General features: G+C 44.1%; 1 protein-coding gene across 5 annotated transcripts in view; it reads left to right on the forward strand.

The window, feature by feature from the left end:
- Positions 1-14547, forward strand: part of ZNF608 (zinc finger protein 608) — a 108153-nt gene extending 93606 nt beyond the window's left edge. For 4 of the 5 annotated variants that reach the window (XM_027969979.3, XM_027969981.3, XM_042250293.2 and 1 more), the window contains 7 exons: positions 3713-3800; positions 4308-6750; positions 8413-8830; positions 9404-9576; positions 10938-11091; positions 12913-12994; positions 13555-14547. In XM_027969979.3, coding sequence (XP_027825780.1) covers positions 3713-3800; positions 4308-6750; positions 8413-8830; positions 9404-9576; positions 10938-11091; positions 12913-12994; positions 13555-13561 — 3365 coding nt within the window. In that variant the 3' untranslated portion in view covers positions 13562-14547. Of the gene's footprint in view, positions 1-3712; positions 3801-4307; positions 6751-8412; positions 8831-9403; positions 9577-10937; positions 11092-12912; positions 12999-13554 lie in introns of those variants that run through there. The other variant, XM_060416345.1, reaches the window with a different exon arrangement.
- The last annotated feature ends 9342 nt before the right edge of the window (positions 14548-23889 follow it).

The raw sequence follows: 23889 nt of genomic DNA on the forward strand, positions 1-23889 counted from the left end.
AAACTCTATGTGGGAAGCACACTCAAACCACCAGGTGCTCTTTGCAGCTTTATTTTTTCTTCATGGGTAGTAATCTTAAGATATTTTTCAAATATAAAGTATTACAGGGCAGGCATTATTAGCATTTTGAGAAAAACCATGCCCAGTCTGTGGGTGGGAAAAGTGAAAAGTAAAAATGTTAGCTGCTCAGTTGGGTCCAACTCTTTGGGACTCCATAGACTGTAGCCCACCAGGTTCCTCTGTCTATGGGATTCTCCAGGCAAGAATACTAGAGTTGTAGCCATTCCCTTCTCCAGGGGATCTTCCCAACCCAGGGATTGAACCCAGGTCTCCTGCATTGCAGGCAGATTGTTTACGTCTGGGCCACCCAGGAAGCCTCATGTGGGTAGGAAGGGAAGATGATCAATCTGGTGGGATACTTGAGAAGATAAAGATGAAAAGGACTTGTACAGTGTCCCCAGCACCTGACAAATTGGCAAGATGTTTGAAAGAATAAATATGCAGTAAAATTAATTCTTTTGGAATAAATGTACATTTATTTTTAGTTTATGTGAGAAAAATAACCATACCCAGATTTATAAAATTTGAACTTTTAAAAGGACTCATTTTCACAAAAGTATAGTCTGTTTTCTATCACCACGGGTTAGAAAGTGTTCAAGATGTGACTTCAAAAAGATAAGTCCTTTATATGTTTTTTTAGAGTTCAACACTACCTTTGTACTTGGCCCCTCACGATAGGATGTTGTCTGAACACAGACTTCCTGACAAAGAAACAGTATGCTTTGTAGTTTATATGAGAAGCGTTCCTTAAGCCCTCATTCCCATAGAGCAGATTGGGCCACATAAACATGTGCATGCCTGTATTCTGCACGTGAATTCTAGGCTGACATAAATATTCCATGACATTGTGAAGTGGATTGTGCATATAAGGGAAAAATAGACCAAACACACGTATTTAATTAGAGAAACTATTCACATCTTCCCAGGATTAGAGCATTCATTTTGAGCATCTTTTAAAATATGGAGCATCTAGGAAAATTAGCCTAACTTATTGAGGCCCTTTTAGGTTGAAAATGGACATTTTTTAAAAAGAATTTTATTCCCACCAAGTGCTAATAATGGTGATTTTTACTTGTACTTAGATAAGTGTGGCGTCTAGAAACAGTATCAGGAGATGGGAATAGTTTTGCAGTGTGGAGTTGTTTCGCCTGTGATAGCTTCACCCGAAAACTCCACATACTCAGTGATTAACTCCTGCATATTGGGGTCCGTCCTCTCCGGCTCCCAGGTTTCCCTTTGTCCTGTTCCAAGACCAGGAATTCGATGCTGGGGGTGGTGTGCAGGCTGATGTGCTTCATGGAGCAACTTTGCGTGGGTCGTGGTGGGAAACTCAGCGCGGTCACGTGGACAGTAGCCTTTCATCACACGGATCAGCCCGCATTGATTTACGCAGCTGGCCAGCCCTCTGTCCCCAAGAGAACCCGGGCCTGGGGAGCGTGCCCCCGCCTCGTGGACCGTCCACCGCTGCGGCAGCCGGGCCGCCGCCTCTTCCCCCGGCGATACTCCTTTATCCCCAGCCTTTGCTCCGGGCGGCCGCCCTCGGCTCAGCCAATCAGACGCTGGCGTTCCCAGCAGGCGCCGGCCAATCCATGGCCAGCATTTGCTGGAAACGCGAAACCCTTAGGGGAAAAGCAATAACAAAAGCCTTTCACTGCAGACAAATGTTAAGTGTCTGCGCAGACTTTTCCTGTTTTTAATTTTATTACTGTAAGAATGGAGGGTTTGTTGTTTCTTTCATGTTTCCTTTCAAGCAATTTTAATTATACATTTGTGCTACATCAGGGACTCAGGAACGCAGTGATTCAGCCTATTGCATCTAAAGCTAAAATGCAGTAACCTTCTGGCAATACAGATATATTCCTGCGCTGTAAATATAGCTGACATGCTAAAGAATTTTAAGCAGCTGCAAAGGTCTTTGACACCACACACACTGCCCCAGAGAGCAAATGATGAGAAAACCAGCTCCGTCTTCCCCTTCGCCTGGTCTCCACCCCTCCCTTTTCCTGAAGGGTTGTGCTCATAAAGAATCCTTTCCTCCAATTCTTCTGTCTTGTGCACATTTTTACCAAATGCCTAATTACCATTGACTCTCATCTCAATAAGCATTTTTATACTCAATGACTTGAGTGTTATTTTTTTTTTTTTCCTGTGAAGGAATTAGAATGGAATCAACTATGATTTGAGGAAACGCTTACTTTCCTTCATGTAATCTCCCCTCCCCCCCCCACCACCATTGATATAGTGAGTAAATTCAGCTGTCACCTAAGTAATAGTAACACAGACCATATGGGAAACAATTTTTAAATCTCTTTTTGGGACTTTTGAAAGAAATCCTTTCTTCCCCACTACTTGAGTCCCAACTATCCAAATATTTTACCTGCTATTAAAGACATTCCCAAGGAAATGAGTCTTACCTTGTGAGGGGTCCCTTACCACAGAGGAGTTCAATACAAGTTCTCTGCAGAATTCAAATAGCAGTGAGCAAGTGTGTAAGCCAGCTAAAAATAGACTTTGAGTATTATCTCTTGGTGTTTCCAAGGAAGAAGGGAGACTGGTGGTTTATAGAAACTAAGACACACTTACTTTATTTCTTTACCCTAATAGTTTATATATGTCTCAAAAGCAAAATCTACCTCCTTTTAATGTGTGCTTTTAAAGAAATGAGTTGTTTTTTATTATTATTTTTTTTAAGGCACTTGTCCTCTGGAGAAATAAAGAGGATGTTATATTTTGTTTCCCTCTGACATTTGGTATACTAAGTGCACTTAAGTTTAGTAATTCACAGATGCAGTGCTAAATTAAATTGTCTGTCTGCAAAGCAGTTGGGAAAAGCAGAATGGCTTGCAGGAAACAAGTGTGTTCGTTTTGAGGGTTGTTTTTTTTTTTTTTTTTCCTTATCCTCTGTGGCAAATGCTTACTAAAGCTGATTCTAAAGATAACCCCAAGAGCAAACCTATTGTGTACATATATTTTCTTAAGAGGGCTATTTTAGGAGTCCTTACTATGAAACAAGACCAAACAGTGAAATAGATACCATGCTAAGGCTAATTCTTGTCTCACAAAGCCAGAGAGGAGAGGATTAGGAAGAATAAATCATAGCTGATTGTCTCCTATCTGAGCTCCAAGCTCCCTCTTGCATGCACATCATTTTTTTCCCTAAATAAAAATCACCATTATTTTATATTATTGAATTGGAAACAAAACCGATTCCTTTCAGTCACTTTCTGTTTTAAGCACTGGTAACTGGCGCTTAGTTTTTGTTGGCTGCTTGCCAAACGAAAGCAATTATGTGTAATAATAGAAAAATTAAGAGGTGAGTGTTGCTGTTTTACAGCAGGACATGGCAAAAACCATTTCCTTCTGTCAGCAGTATCTTGATTACCCTCTCACACACAGCCTTACCCTTTTGTACCACACAAGTATCTCATGAACACACACACACTTACACACACACACACACACACACACACATGATTTCCTGTGGGTTTTTGCTTGAGGTCACTGAAACCAGAAAGAGGAAGCATGCAAACCACAGCTTTTGAAAGCAAATGAGAATAGAGCTTTGCTGGTAAAAAGTATAGTAATAATAAATGAACTAGAAATAGGGTAATTTGTGCTAACCTTGGTCCTTCTTCATTCCCCACTCCTGCAGGTGTCCTAGTGGTCAATGTCACGTGGAGGAACAAGACTTACGTAGGGACCTTACTGGACTGCACCAAGCACGACTGGGCCCCTCCCAGGTAGGCACGGGGCCTTTGATTTCAGCCTCTGTCTTTCTCTCCTCCTTCCTCTTCTTCCCCTCTCCTTCTCTTTGCAAGGAAACTACAGAGAGAGATTAATAATACTTAAAAGTCAGTTTGTAATTGAAACCAAGCAAAAGAGCAATGAGCAATTCAGGATTGAACACAATAAAATGCAGATGCCACATTGCTTGTTTTTTGGGTGATCGCTATTTCCTGCCCCTCCTTTATCTCCTTTGTTTTCTTTTTTGTCAACATGGGAATTTGAACTGCATCGAAAACTTAGCTACCTGAGCTGGTTTTCTGAGGAAGACCATAAGCCATTGGTAGCCTGATCTGTCATAGGTATTGAAATTGTCAGTGGAAGAATTGGGTGTCTTTTCCTCATCTGGGCCCAGCGCTCAAGCTGCTGGGGTGTTGACTGCTCTTTACTACATTGCGTGCCTTGTGATTTCACCTGGCTCCTTTGGAAATGCTCGTTTTGACCGCTGTTACTTGCTTCCCTAGGTTCTGCGAGTCACCAACCAGCGACCTGGAGATGAGAGGGGGCCGAGGCCGAGGGAAAAGAGCAAGGTCTACCGCAGCTGCCCCGGGCTCGGAGGCCAGCTTCATAGAGTCCAGAGGGCTGCAGAACAAGAACAGAGGAGGGGCCAATGGGAAGGGGAGGCGGGGCAGCCTCAACGCCAGCGGGCGGAGGACACCCCCGAATTGTGCTGCTGAGGACATCAAAGCCAGCCCCTCCTCCACCAACAAAAGGAAAAACAAGCCTCCGATGGAGCTAGACCTGAACTCCAGCTCCGAGGACAGTAAGCCCGGGAAGCGTGTCCGCACAAATTCCAGAAGCACTCCCACCACCCCTCAAGGGAAACCAGAGACGACTTTTTTGGACCAGGGCTGTTCTTCTCCTGTGTTGATTGATTGTCCCCACCCAAACTGCAACAAAAAGTACAAGCACATCAATGGCCTCAGGTACCACCAGGCTCATGCCCACTTAGACCCAGAGAACAAGCTGGAGTTCGAACCAGATAGTGAGGACAAGATCTCAGACTGCGAGGAGGCCTTGAGCAACGTGGCGCTGGAATGCAGCGAGCCAAGCACAAGTGTATCAGCTTATGAGCAGGTGAAGGCGCCAGTGTCCCCTGGCTCAGGGAACCCCCCCGGCACCCCCAAGGGAAAGAGAGAGCTCCTGAGCAACGGCCCAGGTTCTGTTATTGGAGCGAAGGCTGGGAAGAATTCTGGCAAAAAGAAGGGTCTTAACAATGACCTCAATAATCTTCCAGTCATCTCCAACATGACAGCCACCTTAGACAGCTGCTCAGCAGTGGACGGCAGTTTGACTGTGGAAATGCCCAAACTGGAAGCAGAAGGATTAATTGATAAGAAAACTTTGGGAGAGAAAGAAAAGGGCAAAAAAGCCAACAATTGCAAAATGGACAAAAATCTCTCTAAACTTAAAACTGCCCGGCCCATTGCGCCTGCCCCGGCTCCCACACCCCCGCAGCTAATCGCTATTCCCACTGCAGCCTTTCCAAGCACCACTACGGGGACCATACCCGGACTGACCACAGTTGTTCAGGCCACACCAAAGAGTCCTCCGTTAAAACCCATTCAGCCAAAGCCCACAATTATGGGGGAGCCCATCACCGTGAACCCAGCCCTCGTGTCCCTCAAGGACAAAAAGAAAAAGGAGAAGCGAAAGCTGAAGGACAAAGAAGGGAAAGAGACGGGGAGCCCGAAAATGGATGCAAAGCTGGGCAAACTCGAGGATGCCAAGGGGACTGGGAAAGATTTATCCGGACATTTTTTAAAGGACCATCTCAGCAAGAATGAAGGGCTGGCAAATGGACTGTCTGAGTCTCAAGAGAGTCGAATGGCTAGTATCAAAGCTGAGGCTGATAAGGTTTACACTTTTACAGACAACGCTCCCAGCCCTTCCATCGGGAGTGCCTCAAGGATGGAGTGCAGCACTTTGGTGAACGGACAGGCGCCCATGGCCCCGCTGCACGTGCTGACCCAGAACGGAGCCGAGAGTTCTGCGGCCAAGACGAGCAGCCCCGCCTACTCAGACATCTCCGATGCTGCTGATGACGGTGGTTCTGACAGCAGGTCAGAGGGCGTGAGGTCGAAGACCAGTTCCCCATCAGATATACTCTCTAGTAAGGACGGCGCTGCGAAAGGACATTCTTCAACGACAGCACAATCATCTCAAATGAAAGAGTCCCACTCTCCCTATTACCATGGCTACGATCCTTATTATTCTCCCAGTTACATGCACCCTGGGCAAGTGGGCGCCCCTGTAGCTGGGAATGGCGGGAGCACCCAGGGGATGAAGATCAAGAAGGAGTCTGAGGAAGAAGCGGATAAGAAAGACAAGGCAGAGCAGCTCGAGGCTAAGAAAGTGGACCATAATCCTGCATCCTTACAGCCTCAGCACCAGTCGGTGATCACCCAGAGACACCCGGCCCTGGCTCAGTCACTGTATTACGGCCAGTATGCCTACGGGCTCTATATGGACCAGAAGTCTCTGATGGCCACCAGCCCTGCCTATAGACAGCAGTATGAGAAGTACTATGAGGACCAGAGGCTGGCAGAGCAGAAAATGGCCCAAACTGGGAGAGGAGACTGTGAAAGGAAAAACGAGCTCCCTTTGAAAGAGCTGGGCAAGGAGGACAGTAAACAGAAAAATATGCCATCGGCCACAGTCTCAAAAGCTCCCTCTACTCCGGAGCCTAACAAAAACCATTCTAAACTAGGGCCATCAGTGCCTAATAAAACTGAGGAGACAGGTAAATCGCAGCTTCTCTCCAGTCACCAGCAGCAGCTTCAGGCCGACAGCTTCAAAGCTAAGCAGATGGAAAACCACCAGCTTATTAAGGAGGCTGTAGAAATGAAATCTGTCATGGACTCTATGAAGCAGACAGGTGTAGACCCAACCTCGAGATTTAAACAAGTAAGATTGGGGAGCGTGGCCCCCACAGGGAGAGAGCAGCCTGAGATTTGTACATGGCTGGTCTTGATCTGGTTAGAATTCTTCACAGGAAATCAACCAAGGGTTCCTTAGGCTGGATTTCTCTTCTCTTGAAAAGTGTTTTAAGTGACTCTCTCAGGATTTCTTGTGTATCTCTGAAATGTACATTGATCACTATTTCCTAGTCACGTGGTGTAGTAAAAAGAATCTTGGCCGTGTGCTTTGCAGATTCATGTTCCCTGCCTTAACTGATTCTGATGTCCCTTATTGTCTTACTGAGTCCAAAGTGAGGGAATTCTATCCTGTGGTGGCTGAGGTCCCTTCTAACTAACTCTAAGATTCTGAGTCTGAGAACTCAAATAATTTGTTCTTTTACATTTCCAAATTTATTTGGGGATCTTCTAGGGATATTAAGACAGGGTCCTTAAATTCACATTTCTTACTTACCTTTTTAATGAAACTTGGAGTGTCTTAAGGCATCTAGACTTCTGTTTTATGTGCTACGTGAAGGGCCTCAAAGCAGGGCTCAGTGCCTCTCGCTTGTGAGGAGAGTGAGGAGGTAAAGGGATGGGCCTCGGGCAGTCATCCCAGAGCCCCGCGGTCGGCCAGCCTGAGGTTAAATGTGCCGACACCTGAAAATCGGTCACCGTGAAACCACACGTGTGCTAGCATTTTCTGTCACGATTCAGACGTCCTGTCTCAACTGTAGTCCCAGAAGTATTAATTCTGGTATTTCCCAGCACCCCAGCCCTCACTTAGAGGGGGCATATAGAGGTCCCCGGTGAATCAGAGCAACAGAATCCTTTCTTCATGCTTATTTCTGCCCCCAAATTGGGCCTTAACCCTAAGCACCCAGTGGGTTTGTAGCATGAATGGGATGGGTTGCAGGGGAGCCACAAAGACCATTTTAAAGACCCTCAGTTTCTCCACTTTTGGAGTCGAATCAGGCTGTGACATCACAGGGCTGCATTAGAACTGTACAGTTGCTGGGGGGTGGGGGTGTGTGTTATGGATGTCTTTGTTTCCTAGTAGTAAAGCCATAATGTGTGGTGTTAATTTTTAATTTTGTTTTGTTTAATGAAACGATCTGGTTTATATTCAGCCTCGGCTGCAGTAGATGAAGGAAGTGTATTAGGAAACCAAGAGTTTTCCCCTCTAAATGATGTTAATTGATATAATTACTTAAGCTATATTAAAACTTAAACAGTAGGTAAAACTTATTATTATCAGCTTGAGTTTTTGATGTTCTTTTTACCTATGTAAGATAGTAAGGGAAAAACAAGAGTTAGATTGAGTATGTCTGAGGGTGTTATTTAATGTTAAGAATTGACATTAACACCCCAGCTCTGAATTCCAGCCAAGCTCAGTTTTGAAGCCCAGCTCCACAAACTGAGCAGCATTCTGACCCTGATATTACTTGAGCTTTAAGAGCTTTGCTTTTGTCTTCTGTAAAAGAGATTATTAATCATGCCAGCCTTATACATCATTCCTTCGTAAGAAGAGGCAGTATAGCTCACAGGGTAAGCATATAAATAAATATTACCTTAGTATTAGAAGTAATAGTAATAGTGCTGTCATGGCGATGAATGAGTTTTTCTTAAAAATGTTAATTTAATTTTTAATGAGTCTTTTTTCCAAAACCAGGATCCAGATACAAGGACATGGCATCATTATGTATACCAACCCAAATACCTGGATCCACAAAAGTCAGAAGAACTTGATAGAGAAAAGAAATTAAAAGAGGATAGTCCCAGAAAAACCCCCAACAAAGAGAGTGGTGTGTCCAGCCTTCCTGTATCATTAACAAGCATCAAAGAGGAGCCCAAAGAGGCCAAGCGTCCTGATTCTCAGTCCTTGGATGAGGGCAAACTGAAAAACGATGATCGGAAGACTCCCGTGAACTGGAAGGACTCTCGGGGAACCAGAGTGGCTGTCTCCTCGCCCATGAGTCAGCATCAGTCGTACATACAGTACTTGCATGCTTATCCTTACCCGCAGATGTACGACCCCAGCCACCCTGCATACCGGGCCGTCTCTCCCGTCCTAATGCACAGTTACCCTGGTACGTGTCGTGGGTTCTCACGGTATTGGAGGGAAGAGGCTGTGTTCAAGTACTAGCTGTTTTAAAACTCTGGATAAATTAGAGGCTTCAAGAGTGACATTGTTTGGCTTGTTTTTAATGCTATTTAAAGACGTCCCTAAGGTGAAACGGAATTAATGGCAGATTTTTTTTTAGATGAAATGTCAAACTAGCTGTAGTTTCCATAGGATCTGATGGTTTGCTGTAAGCTATGAGACTGACAGGTAGTTTATTGCCTAGGCATACATTCTGAACACTTCCTGTCATAATCATTACAGTTATTGTTCTTTTGTCTTAATTGCACACGTAAACAGATGAAATGGCTGTAAGCTCGTTCTCTTTTAGAACCTCTGATCATCAGGATGGGTTAACTGGGAGAAGAGAATCGGAGAACCTCGATACAGTTTAAAGACGATATAGCCCATGCTTAACAGAATATTCCCTGTTTTTAAGATCTCCGACTCTTATCCCAAATTCATGTAACCCAAATGGTTTGTTGTTTTTGTTTAAAGATGTCGTTCGTAACTTGATGTGGCATTTGTTGTGTGTCTGCAGGGGCCTATCTCTCTCCAGGATTTCATTATCCTGTTTATGGGAAGATGTCAGGGAGAGAAGAGGCAGAGAAAGTCAATACCAGCCCTAGCATCAACACGAAAGCAGCCCCTGAATCGAAGGCACTGGATCTGCTCCAGCAGCATGCCAACCAATACCGCAGCAAGTCTCCTGCCGTAAGCTCCCTTTTGTTGTCACTTAAAAGCACTGTGCTTTAGGGGGAAAGGGGACAAGCGAGAGAATGGTCTTGAAATATAAATGGCTTTGGAACCCAGCTGTGATTTAAGAATGCTGTTTGGTTTTGTGTTATTTTCTAATAAGGAAAGAATGGCATGTTCAAAATAAGATGCTTTCACACACGAGGGGAAAAAATGTTAAAGCATGTATGGTAGTAGCAGCCTCTTCTGTTGGAAAATCTGTTACCTTGCTTACCCAGGAGGATGCTAGTCAGCCAGACATTGAAATTCATAGGAACCAACCTTCGGTGCAAAATACTTCTGATGCACTCGTGTGCTGCTGAGTCACTTGGCTAAAGTCACTGCATCCATTCTGCTTCAACACTGACTCCTCCACACGTCCCTGTAACTCTGCTGAGGTGATTCAGACGTATATCTTTGTGAAAGATGGCTGTGCTTCCCCACTCCCTGCAAAGAAAGTCGCAGAGACTATTGGGAAGAGAGAAAATAGGAAGGATGTGGTAGTTCTGATCTAGAAAAAAGAAGGTTGGAAAGATTAAGTATAGGCTTTGTGATGTGTATCTGAGTGTGTCTACCTGAAACTCTAAAGAAGCTAAAAAAAAAAAAAAAGATTTATGCATCTTTACCTATGAGCACTCCTTCTAGTATAACATTTTTTTTTTCCAAGTAAGAAAAAGAGCTTTAGTGAAAGGCTGATTAAGTTCAAATGGGTAAAAAATGTTTCAGAAACACAGGATCCTCAGTCAAATTATGATTTTAGAGGACTGGAGCTTCTCTGAGTGTTCAAAGATGGAAAGATTTTGGAATTCTTCCAGAGGCACAGGGCAATGGTTTCATGTGCTTGATATTGATGTAATATATAATATTAGGATGTGTGTTCTCAATGGAGCCCAATGTAAAGATAGGTTTAAAATTGTGAGATAAATTCTCCTCACAAAATGTAGTTAAAATAGAAGAGTCATCAGAAAACTTGACCTTAAAGAGGTCTCTGCAACACCTTCTTCTTAATCCCTATGTGAAACTGGTTTTTAGGAAGAAATTGGGTCAATTCTAACCCTGCAATTATGAATGGGAATAGAGAGGTCCTCTTATTTCAGTCATTTGAGGAAAACATTGAGGTTGCTTTGGCACAGAGCAGGACTATAGTGTTGGCTTAATTCCAATTGAAATGCATGTCTTTTGAAATGATTTACCATTAGTAAAGAATTTCTAAGAGTCTGTGTATTTACTTTTTTAATATTAGGAGCACCCACTGCTGAAGGGACCAGGGAGGTTTACTACACCCCTCCAAATTGTTGCTCAAAGGATTAAGGGGAGAATGTCTATCTTTTCTTTTGCAGCCTGTGGAAAAGGCCTCAGCTGAGCGGGAGCGGGAAGCCGAGAGGGAGAGGGACCGCCACTCCCCCTTTGGCCAGCGGCACCTGCATACTCACCACCACACCCACGTGGGCATGGGGTACCCACTCATCCCTGGGCAGTATGACCCTTTCCAAGGTCAGCAGCTCCATGCTTCTTATGCCTTTGTTCATCCTGCTTTGAAAAACAGTTGCCAAAACTACCTTTCTTGTCTTCAAATAACAAAGGTTGAGCTTGGAGTTAATTAGCTCTGGGGTGGGATTTTAACACTTCTTTCCTGGTATATCCTTGGGACACAGCTAAGGCTATTCCCACATCTGTGTGTTCTGATGAGATGTGAAGTGGCTACCACTTAATAATTGTCGCTTATTGATGTTATTGGTGGTAGGCAGTGTCTGGGGCACTGAATATAACAATCAGAAGATCAGAGAGCTGCTTCAGGAAAACTGTGGAAGACAGGGAGGGATGGTGGGAGGCTTTGGTGAAATGACTTCCCTTGATCTCTTCAAGCCTCCAAGTTGCTCCTTTTCCCAAGGAAGTAATGGGAGTCATGTGGTCAGGGTCAACGCTTTTTATGACTTCAGCCCTTTGCTACTGAAACTTTGTAGTAAAGAGAAGAAACTGACATGAGGAACCACAGACAGTCTGTGGGCCTAGCTTTGTCAGCTCATGGCCTGGGCAGAGAGTGGCAATATCTTTACCAGTAGAGGACTTGCTAGGACCATGCTGTCTTAGCTTTGACTGCAGTAACAAAATACCATAGGCCTTATGGCTTTAAACAACAGAAATGTATTTCCTCATAGTTCTGGAGGCTGATAGTCTGATACCAGGGTGCCAGCATGGTTGATTTCTGGTGAGAGAGCTCTCCTCTGGGCTTGTAGATGGTCACCATCTTGCTTATGTGTTCCTGTGACTTCTTGGGGGACCAGGAGGTAGGGGGAAGAGAGTTACTATTCCTTCTTTAAGGACACTAATCCTACAAGATCAGGGCCTTACCCCTAGAACCTCATTTAACCTTAATTACTTCCTGTATAGGTCCAAATACAGTCACTTTGGGGGTTAAGGCTTCCACGTAGGAATTTTGGAAGGATACAGATTGAACTGTGGACAGGTATCTGCTTGCCAGGTTCCTTCTTACTCTGCTGTCTGAATACGAGATAATACGTTTGAAGGTATTTCCAAAAGTAGGAAGTGCTGTCCAAATGTGAAAGGGTCATTTTAATTTATTCATTCCGTGTTACTTGGTGTCAAATAGTGGTGGTAAAGAAACTGTAGAGAACATAGAAGGAGTCATTTCTTCAGGGTTTACTTTATTTCCTCTACCTTTTTTCCATGATTGTTTTCTATAGAATTTAAAAGAATTTCCTGTTAGGCAACTTCATGCCATTTCGATCTATTATATTCTCTTACTGCTCCCCTGCTCTTGCAGGGTGAAAGTTAAGACTGTTTCTAAGTTCAATTCAGTGATTCCATGTACCTTATGGGATGCATTGTGTTCAGTCACTGGGGAAAACGTTAAAGTGATAAAAGTTATTATGAAAGTATTGTATTCTAAGCAAATAGCGTGTCGCTCCTATAATTCACTGTGACTTTTGATTCCTGTTGTTACCTGGTACCTATTATTTCTCCTGGGCTTCCTATTCAGAAATGCGTGCAAACCATTTAGCACCATGCAGAGCCAGAGAGATGGAATGCTGTATTCTCTTTGAATAGCTATTAAGAAAACCACAGAGTATTCAATGAAGTGATGGATTCTGGTTAGACCGAGCAGTTTGTAGTGTGTCCTTGCTACATGAAACATTTCGCGTGCGCGTGTGTGTGTGTGTGTCTGTGTGTGTGTGTGTGTCTGTGTGTGTGTGTGTGTGTCTACAAACCGGTCTGCAACCTTTCACCATTGGACCTGCATCTACTCTTAACCTTTCTGAAAGTCACAGAAACCCTGCATTTTTCCCCCATTAGGCTTGACCTCCGCTGCCCTCGTTGCCTCTCAGCAGGTGGCTGCACAGGCATCTGCATCAGGAATGTTTCCTGCACAAAGAAGGTAAATAGCATCATATTTTGAATCAGTTTTCTAGATAGATACATTGTAATGGGTGGGAGGAAACAAGTGTAGGCTTTTTAGACCAAAAACTTAGCTCCTAAGGGTTTCATATTGTTGTAGTGAATGTACTTATTACATCACCATGTTTCAGATGCAGCTTCTATACCATGAACCTCATTTTTATAGCTGTAATGTACATTAGTAATTAACTGATCTGTTTCTTAAACAGTTGAAACTTTCTTAAGTTGTCTTCAATGCTTTGTTAAAACTCCCTTTGTTTTATTTTGTTTAAAAATGAAGTTGCAACTGAAGGAATTTACTCTTATAGTGCTAAAGCAATGTTTGTTCTTTGATATTTTCAGTTACTGCTCAAGTTGTTTTAAAAAGGAAAATAATTTATTTTTCATGTTGTATATCATTACCCTTGTGTTCATTCACTTTCTCTGGGATTGAATTCCTTCAATTGAACAGGATTAAAATGTCTGTTGGTCTTAGAGTTTTCTTATTTTCAGTGTCAAATGTGGATGGAACATTTACTAAGGTTTTCTTTTCTTTTGCAGAGAATAACAAGATTGGAAATGTACATTGTCATGTGACTGGATCACATGGGGAAGCGCTTTATACAGACATCAGTTCCATGGTGTTAATTTGAAATGCCTTAATGGCAGGCAAAAACCAGTCATTTCATTTTTGTAAATTACAGATTTTATCACAGAGTAACAAATGTTGCTGTAATTAAACTTCTGTTTTATATATATATACGTATACATATATGTATATATACATATATATATATATATATTCTTTACTTTTTGTATCAGTAACCAGGCTCGCACACACAGGGTCTGCTGCCAAGTCGCAAACCACTCAGTAAAGGAGATAAAAAACGTATTTGTCAAGTTGGAAAGTGTTAGCCTCAGAAGGCTGCTTACTTTCTTTTTTTGTTTTGTTTTTGCTTTTCAATTGTAAATAAATAATGTTATGTATCAGTGTGCCTGAACCTTGTATATCTTTCATGTAATTCCTATAAACCCCTCAGAAAGGCTAACTGTGATGATGACACTTTGGTACAATTTAGATGTCTATATGGTGGCTCCTGTTAAGACGCATCAGTGTAAAATGTTCCTATAGTCACTGTTTGTACTTGTGTATTGTGGAAAAAATACTTTTGGAAGGCATGGGGTTGCCAGTACCACAAAAACTGTGTTGTATATAATGTAAAGATTAAAGTGGGGAAATAATGAGCATCTGTGAATAATGAGGTGTCATTTTTGATAATCTTGAATGGCAAATAACCCAATAGCCTGCATACCAGAGACATCTGTGATTGTTCTATTACTTGAATAGTCCTGCAGTTTTGTTTTTTTTTTTAATGTTTACAATTATCCAGTTTTAGAAGAGAGAGACTTTAACGCCATTGCCTGGTTACTTGTTTTATGCTGTAATCTAGTTTATTTTATGTAAAATGTATATTGAATGCTTTCCTTTTTTATACCTGCCTTAAATAATTTGGCAATCAGAATTAAAAAGGTTTTTTTTTTATATATATATAATGGCTTCTTGTCTGTCTCATATTATTTCTAGCTGGCTGATAATAATATTTATTTTCAAAGAACAGTTCCTTAATATATATGAAGGTCCAGTGTGTTAAGATATAGTACAAAGATGTTAACTTCTCTTATATGATACCCAAGTTTAACAGCCAAATAGTGGATTTAATTCAGTGCATATATGTATCTTTATTGGGTATTTACTCTAAACATGAAATGTAGTATCACTACAGATTTCAGGTTTCTGTGGTATGGAATAATGGATAATGGAATTATCTATGGATAATTCCAAAGATGCTAGTCTTGTGGACATGTGGACAGTAGGTAAAATGTATGAAAAGTTAGTCAGCTGGCCATTTGATGGACTTGTCATGAAATTGTTTTCCTGGCATACATTATGCTGAATATACAGAATTAACTGCTTCCTCACTTTTTTTCCTTTTTTTGCTTCCCTCCTTCCCTTTCTCTCTCCCTTCTTCTCAGCAAGTGCTCTCTGAGCACCTACCTTATCCCAGGCACTGTACAGGTGCTGGGTTACAGCCATGAACAAAATTCCTGTTTGCATTTTCTAGTAGGTCTGGGTAAGCATAATAAAGTGTGTAAGTAATATGCGGAGTATGTTAGATGGTTGATAAATGCCCTGGAGGAAAACAAAGTCTGGGAGTGGGCCTGAGGGATTGGTGGGTGTTTACAAATAGAGTGATGGGGAAAATCTCTCTCAAGGAGATGAGGAAGCAGCCATGTGCATCTCCAGGGAAAGCACTGCAGTGGGATGCAGAAGCGGAGCCAAAGCCCTAAAAGTGGGGATGTGCCTCATGTGTTTGACGGGTTGATGCTTCATCCCAGCTGTAAGTTTTAATGATTTTACTCTAATTGCTAATGATGGTTCCTAAGCTGACAGATTTTGTCTTGGTGTATTTTGGTTAGTTCTGAGGGGCCTTTGCTTCACATATGAATAGCCATTTGCAATCAAAAATGCTTGCTCTATTTTTGGAAGTCACCTGAAAACAATTTTTGTTATGAATATCATCCAACATTTTTTGTGGTGTTTTATCCCTATGCTTCAGAGGATTTCACCTATTTTTCCTCAATCTTTAAATTTATCAAAATTTTTCAGTTCTTAGACCACATCTTGATGTATCCTTGAAGACCTAATGTAATTTGTCTTATTTCGGTTAAACAAGTATGATTTCTCTGTTCAGAATATCATTTGAAGTGTGACTTTTGGTTGCCTACATGTTGCCTCAGTTCTAGAACTGACTGAACAATTCACTGTCAACACAGAACCAGAACTAAGGTCAACTTACATCTTCACCAGCCGCATTATGATGTTCCTGGTGGTGGCTGGGGAATACTGTGGATTCCTGGTGGTTTTCCTGCCTTTAGTAATAATAAAAGTCATATGGAAGTTCATCTCATCTGAGCTATACAGAAGTAGATACATGCTTATTACATAGGCTTTTAATTATACTTCTAGTTAGGTGCCTAAATAGATAGGATATAAACATGGACATCAGACCATGCTTAACTCTTCTACTGTAATAAACAGGAGTGCTGAGGAGTCCTGATAAAGAAATACAAAGAGGTATATGACCAAAGGCACATTGCAACTTGAATAGACTCTCCCCCCAGGCTCTTACTGGAACATTATTCATGACTGGTTTCCATTAATCACTGAATGTTTTGTTTCTTCCCCTTACTGTTCCAGTGTTGTCCCTGCTGATGACAACATGAATCGCCAAAGGCCAGAGCTTGTTTATATTATGTGTGCCATTTCTCTGGCTGAGTACATAGTCAGTACTGAATGGTAAATTAAAGATTCCCAAAAGACAAGCCTACTTGGCTCTATTATATTACTATGATGAATCTGCCATTAATACGGTTCTAATTGTTTTACTTTTATAGACATAAAATCATTCCCCTTAGTGACTAATAATAGGGTTTATTGATTTTACTAAACATTATTCATTCCAGGCCTGCTCATATCAACTTGTCCTGAACATATGCAAAAAGCCTGCAGTGCTAACACAGTGCAAATTAACTTCATGGAGAAATGAGACCGAAGAGTTGTTTACAGCTGTGGTCCCAGCGAATACAGAATATTAAAAACAAGGTAATAGGCTCCGTACAGAACCATTTGTTCCTAGATTAGGATCTCAGATGGCTTTTTCATGGAAACTTGCCATTGATGTTCAGCCCAGGTCATTAGCACTTACTGAGTAAAAAGGCTGGCCTTATGTATTCACCCTGACTGTGACCCTGATTTAGTGTGGTTTCAGCCCAAGGGTCTGAGAGTAACCAGAATGAATAGCTCTGATTGATACAGGATAAAACAGCAGTTTAAATGATAATTACTGGTCATTTCATTCCCTCCCTGACTCTGAAAGAGACAAGACAGGCAAAGCCATTTATTACTGTTTTTGTCACTAACCACAGTCATGCATTCCCTGCTTCCTGCAGAAGCTTGAGTCATAAATGTTTGCTTTCAGTTAACTTTAGGAGAGAAAACAGAGTGGAACCCACTATTAGCAGCGCCTCCGTCATAGTTTCTTTTTTATTTTTCTTAACGGAATCACTCTCTAAAGCAGGGGTTCCTAGCCTTGGCACTATGGACATTTTGGACAGTTAGGGGACGTGTTCTTTGTTAGGGGCTGAGGGTAGGGGCTGAACTGTGTACATTGTAGGGTGTTGAGCTAGGCTCTACCCACCCGATGCCAGTAGCAACTTCTAACCACCCCACCCCAGGCTGTGACAGCCAGCTGGTCACATGAAATTCAGATCTCCTGCCCACCTCCTCTCCCACAGATAGACAACTGTGCCTTGTTTTTTGTTTCTTTAGAAGATATAAAAGCCAGCTGTGATGCCTGGTAATCTCATGAAAGTATAGTGGGGGTGCTCATTTGCCCAACATAGGCCTGATCTTCTAAAAACAGAGTTGGATGATCTAGGTTTTAACCTAATAATTAGTAGACTTTATAGGCTAAAAATGGATTCAATCTAAAACCCATGTCTGAGGGCTGAATTTGACTCACAGCACCTCAAATTGGAAAATGCACTTGATGTATGTAGTAAAAAATCCTCACACTAGCTCTCTAAAGCACATATTATTTTTTCCTGGAATGAAGACATTCCAGTTAGAAAACCTGGAAAAAGGAGTCATTCTTAAGTGGTTGCTGGGATTGAACTCAGATTTCCTTCCTACAAAGAGTGCCATTTGATTCATGTATAGAAATACACTTAGGGAGCTTTCCAGATACACTATACATTTAGGTGAAGTTTGTTGTTTTTTTTTTTAACTTAGACATTTGAAAATAAAATGAAAAGAAACATGACAGCCCTGGAAATTGGGAGGAAGTAAAGCTCTCCAGGGCCATCATGAGCACAAGACACAGACGATGCCCCCGAGTGTGGGCCAGTTCACAGTCCAAGTTTATGGCCAGGTGAATGGTGGCCTGGCCACCTGCGGTCATTCTCATGGAACAATGAGTAGCAGGTGCATGTGGGGCCAGACTCCTTACCTGGGTCCATAGCAGAAATGACTGACCATTCCAACTCCCCAGCTTCACATGGGTGAGATCCCACCGAGTTCTCAGCCCAGCTCTCCAGGCAGCTGCTAAACATCGACCAGAGTTAACACACAAAATAAAGTAAGTTTGGCATCCCTCTGAGAAACTGAGGTCTTGAGTAACGGAATCATGACCTTGTGTCTTTCAAGGGTGTCAGAAACTCCTCATTTTCAAGCCAGGAGACTTAACGTGGAACTGGGCTTCCCATTATTAGAAAACTTAGACATTATTTACCTTCAGTATTTTAAAGCAACCATTATTACTTTAGTCAGAAAAGTTGAGAAACCAGAATCATTATTTATTGACTCATCTTTTGATTTATGGGGTGGTTGTTTTTTTTTAACTTTGTGTCATCACAGCTTTGCTTCCTCTCCTGCCTCCCTGTTATAAGGATCCCTGATTAAATTGGGTCCACCCAGATAATCCAGGATAATCTCCTCATTTCAAGGTCAGCGGATTAGCAACCTTAATTCCATTTGCAGTCTTAGTTTTCCCTTTGCCATGCAACTCAACATAGTCACAGGTTGTAAGGGTTAGGAAGTGGACTTCTCTGGGAGGTCATTGTTCTCCCTGCCATCCACCCAACACGATTTCCTTTATGCCTGGGTAGAAATCGTAACACAGTGAATAATAGCAGCTAGCATTTACATAGGATTTAGTGTGTGTTAGACACTGTTCCTAAACACATCACATAAAACAATTCACTTAATGCTCATGACAACCAATTACTATCCCCATTTAGAGTTGAGGAAACAGGCACAGACAGAAAACTTGTGATAGAAATCACTGTGTAAGTTACGGTCTGGCTTTATGACCACTCTGTGCTTCTTCAGAAAAAGGATCCTAAAGTCCCTGAATTAACAAAAGCTGTAAAAAGTCACTCAGTCGTGTCCAGTTCTTTCGACCCCATGGACTATACAGTCCATGGAATTCTCCAGGCCAGAATTCTGGAGTGGGTAGCCTTTCCCTTCTACAGGGGATCTTCCCAACCCAGGGGTCAAACCCAGGTTTCCCACACTGCAGGCAGATTCTTTACCAGCTGAGCCACAAAGGAAGCCCAAGAATACTGGAGTGGGTAGTCTAGCCCTTCTCCAGCAGATCCTCCTGACCCAGGAATTGAACTGGGGTCTTCTGCATTACAGGTGGATTCTTTACCAACTGAGCTGTCGGGGAAGCCCTTAATAAAACCTGCTGCTGCTGCTACTGCTAAGTCGCTTCAGTCGTGTCCGACTCTGTGCGACCCCATAGACGGCAGCCCACCAGGCTCCCCCGTCCCTGAGATTCTTCAGGCAAGAACACTGGAGTGGTTTGCCATTTCCTTCTCCAATGCATGAATGTGAAAAGTGAAAGTGAAGTCGTGTCCGACTCCTAGTGACCCCATGCACTGCAGCCTACCAGACTCCTCCATCCATGGGATTTTCCAGGCAAGAGTACTGGAGTGGGGTGCCATTGCCTTCTCCGTAACAAAAGCTAGCCTATGTATTACTTTCAGAGGGGCCAGTGAGAGAAGCATAGCCTTTGTCTCTAGTTGGCTATGAGACAAATGCCTGTGGAATCTTCTGGAGCCATGGAGGCAACCCAGACCCAGATCCTGGCAGCCTGGAGGGTCCTCAGCACACAGCTGGCAGAAATTGTCAAAAATTTTACCTTTTTCCTGACTGGCATGATGGCCCTTGCCACCGTGAATCCTCTGCCACCTACATCTATAACTAGAAGCTCAGAAGGAAAGAGCTGGGCTTGGTGGCAGTGGGTGCTTGGCTGACTGGTTGCCAGGGAAAGATTCTGGAAGAGACCATCATAGAGTCTCACAAAGGATCTCCAGTTCAGACCTTTAGTCATCTCCGAATGAGGTGCTTACTGTCCCAGAGGGCTTCTGAAAAGATTAGAAAAGGAAGACCTTAAAACCACAACTTCAAACTCACTTCCCATAACCAGATCCTTTTCTAGTACATGTTATTAGGGAGTGGGGATATGTGAAACATACTTACATTTGCAGAATGTAAACGTTTAACTACAATTTCTGTAATCCTTTATTGGAATTACATTATTTTAATGTTGTGGAAGCCTTAAAAAAAATTGCTTAGATTTTTTCTTGGCCTCAGCAGGCCTTTGTTCTAAATGGTATGTGCTGGGGGCTGGTCATGCTGTTTGATTCAAAAATTCTTCCTAATAAGGGTGGCAGGGGTCAGGGGCCCAAGGGCACCCTGGGCACCATGCAGTCATTAAAGGGCTACAGGTTGGACACAGAAGGTGGTCCCATCTCCCCATCACTCTCCAGAGAAGGTAGTCCAACTACGCACACCCTGCTTCTAGATCAGATCTCAAATTTTGCAGGATCTATTTCTAGACTGATTATTAGCCAGTGGAAGAGAGGTACAGTCCCTAGCAGGGGTGACCTCTTAGCACAGTCATGGAGAGGAGGGCATCTCCAGTAGGATGGTTGTGAAGTTGGATATTTTCAGCTTCGTATGATAGAAACCATGGCTCAGACGGCCTTTAAACCACAAGGAAATGTGTTTTTTTCCATAACATGAAGCAGAGAGCGGGGTGAGCGCCAAGCAGAGCCCTCCATACTGCTGGCTCTGCCTCTCTGCACCACTCTCTGCTTTGTCCTGTTTTGTCCCCCCTCTGATGGCCAGGAGAGCTCGAGGAGCCCCATCCAGAGGCTCAACGTCCAGGGGACGGGACTGAGTCTGTCTCTCTCTTAGGAGGGAAGAAACCTTTCTTGGATGCCTCTGACAGACATCCCCTCATGTCTCCTTGGCCAGAACTGGGCCACATTCTCCTAAATCATTATGGACAAGAAGATGAGATTGTCAAAACCTTCTGAGGCTAAGAAGAGTGAGAATGGGCCCTGGGATCATGCATGGGCACAGTGGGGTGACATGGTTTAGAACCAGAGTTCTGTGCGGGGAAAGAAGAAGGTGGTAAATGTTGTGTTATCTGAGAATGAACGTTTCCTGAGGCCCGGTGGCACTTGATAAATTCTCCTGGCGTCCTTTCTGGCTCTTCCAAGGTGTAGGTCTGCATACAGGATGGGTGTGGGTGGGCAGGATGAGGCAGGCCGTTGTTTGTACTTAAGCAGAACTCAGAGGCACTCTTGGGAGTAACTGAATCTCCCCTAGAGAGTCTGGCGGCTGGACAGAATTGAGGAACTCGGGTTATGGGCTACACTAAACATCCCAAACAAGAAAAAGGACTTAGAAACCTGCCAAGCAGGGCTCTACTGGTGGCAAAAATAGGTGCCTGTCTTCACTGCCACCTCTAACATACACACACACACACAAAGTCATATTGTCCTTTTTTCCTGCCCAAGTTCCTTGGAATTTATAGCTTGTAAGGATTGACAAGGACCTACCTTGTCCCCAGGCAAGCCGATTGCACTCCAGAGAGAAATGAGGAGCTCAGGACCATCCTTACTGGAACAGAGACACAGTGGGGGTGGGGAGAGGGATGGTCAGGGGACTCGCGGGTTAGAAAGGGCATGCCTCAGGCACTGGTGTTCCAAGGGAAAGCTCACTAGCCCCCTGACACAGGGTGGCTCAACCCTTCCAAGAAAAAGGAAGGTTCTTTGAGAAACAGAAATCAGGCCAGAGCTTGGCATCTTTGACTTAGGGTTACTGAAGAATTTAGGTTGAGAAGAAGCCCTGTCTGCTTCTGAAGAGTCCTGTGCTTGCTGGAAGGGCAGGGGTAGGTGGTAACTCCTAGGTTGCCCAGGGGTCCTAGGTGGTCCCGTACTGCATGAGGCATGGTCCATTTTGCCTCTGCACACCTCTCCTCTTACAGTAGAACGCTTGGTGAGGAAGAAGACAAAGGAATAGCCCCAGTGTTCTGACCTGCCACCAACCCTCCCTGGGCTCCAGTGTGCACGAGCTAACCTGCTTACCCTCGGAGGATGGACACCCTGACTTGATGGGGGATGGGTTAGAGCTGCGCTCACAGATCTAGTGACCAGATTCCTTCCAGAGAAGGAATATTGAAACTGGGTGAACAGGATAGGAGGCAGAATTCATTTGGGAAACATCTATGCTTCTCCTAAGGGCCTGGTGTTTCCCAGGCAGTTGAAAGCTCAGACGCTGGGCTCACAGCCCTTCAGCAGCGTGGTATGGCCCTTCCTTCTATGCATCAGCCAGAAGTCTATGAAGCTGGGCACAGAGGGCCCTACAGACCTTTGTCCAACTGCAAAGATCTGGTGCACAGACAAGCGTTTGCTTTGGGGACTCTGTGACCAAAGCTCGTAAACTTTCCAGTGTGTTGTGCTCAGCCTCAGAAGTCCCCAGGTACCCGTGTGTCTGCCGCCCACCCCAAAACCCCCACTGTACCCTCGGCGATGAGATACAGGGACAAATAATAAAGGATGGCAGCAGCGGGGGACCAGACTGTCTCCTGGTCCGTGCTGCCCCCAGGCTGGGTCTGAAGCAGGGTGAGAAGTCCCCAGCCAGGAGGTCCAGGAGGCCCTCTGACCACACAACCAGATGTGCCTAGAGATGGAGAATTGGGGCAACTCATTTCTGCCCCTCACCTGGAGTCTTGGTTGTCCAGTCATTGAGTGGCAGGGTCAGAGGCAGAAAGTGCCCTGCAGCCCAGGAGAGCCCAGCTACCTGTAATGGTAACTATCTTGAGGGGCCTCACGCAACTTCTAAAATCCCCGTGTGATAGTCTCGGGGCCCAGCAGTGTTCTTGTGACTGACTCTGGCGGGTGAGGCCTGCTCAAGTCATGTAGGCGACTGAGCAGTGTCCCCAGGGTCAGCTGCAGGGACTTCCCTCTCGTCGTCTAGTGATGGAAGCCGATGAACTTGTGCTGAATATAAATGCGACGTTCTCCCAGAAGGCCACGTATCTCTGTCCCACTCCTTGTGAGGGCTCTGAGGGCCTGAGGCTCCCTCCATGCTTGGCAGGCTCACCTGTGTACCCCTGCCTGCTAATGCCACCTTGCCTTAGTCGAGGATTTGTAAGCTGCAAGTAACACAAACCTGTTCAAGCTAACTTAAGCAAAATAGGCAAATGTAATGTAGGGCACAGAGGTCTTATGGGGGGAAAGGTGGAAGGGATATATAGTGTCATGGGGGCTGGCACTGGGGCGTGAACCATCTTTAGGCACCTGGGCAACTTCTCCCTTTCTCTCCCCTCCCCCAGTGTCCCTTCCCCTCCCCACACCCCACCCACCCCTGTCCCCCTGGTGTCTGTCCCTCATCACGACTCTCGCTCTGCTCTTTCTTTCCCTCTGTCTCATTCTTTCTCCTGCTGCCCCCTGGCTATCTGCGATTCTCCAAACACATGGCTTGCCTTGCTGGCAGTCCTGTCTGGCATCTCCATCCTAAGTCCAGGTTCCCAGGAGAGAGGATCCATGTGGCCCGACTTGGGTAAGGTCAGGAAGGTCCTGCAGTTAGGATAACTTGCCCTGCTAATGGGACGGGAATGGGAACAGATGGCTAAGCTGGCTCCTAGGTTTGGCTTCTCTGGGCCAGCCCTACACCTGTGCCATCTTCGCCCTGTGGCCAAGGAACATTTGTGGCCAAGAACCATTCAAACCAGCTTAGTTACAAAGAGGGTTTATTCAAAGCTGACAACTCTCATAATGCCCAAGGATAGGAAGGGAATTGGCAAGTCATAGTGATGATGTCTAGAAAACCCCTAAATCTCTCTCCAGCGTCACATAATCTCTTCCCCTGCTTCTCTGGGCACAGCTGTCCTGTCCTCCTGCCTCTGTTGACAGACTGACTGTCTCCACCTCCTTGCGGCTTCCCTGCTCCTGTTACTGAATGTGACTTATGACTAG

Source organism: Ovis aries, chromosome 5, assembly GCF_016772045.2.
Source record: "Ovis aries strain OAR_USU_Benz2616 breed Rambouillet chromosome 5, ARS-UI_Ramb_v3.0, whole genome shotgun sequence".
Classification (NCBI taxonomy): domain Eukaryota; kingdom Metazoa; phylum Chordata; class Mammalia; order Artiodactyla; family Bovidae; genus Ovis; species Ovis aries.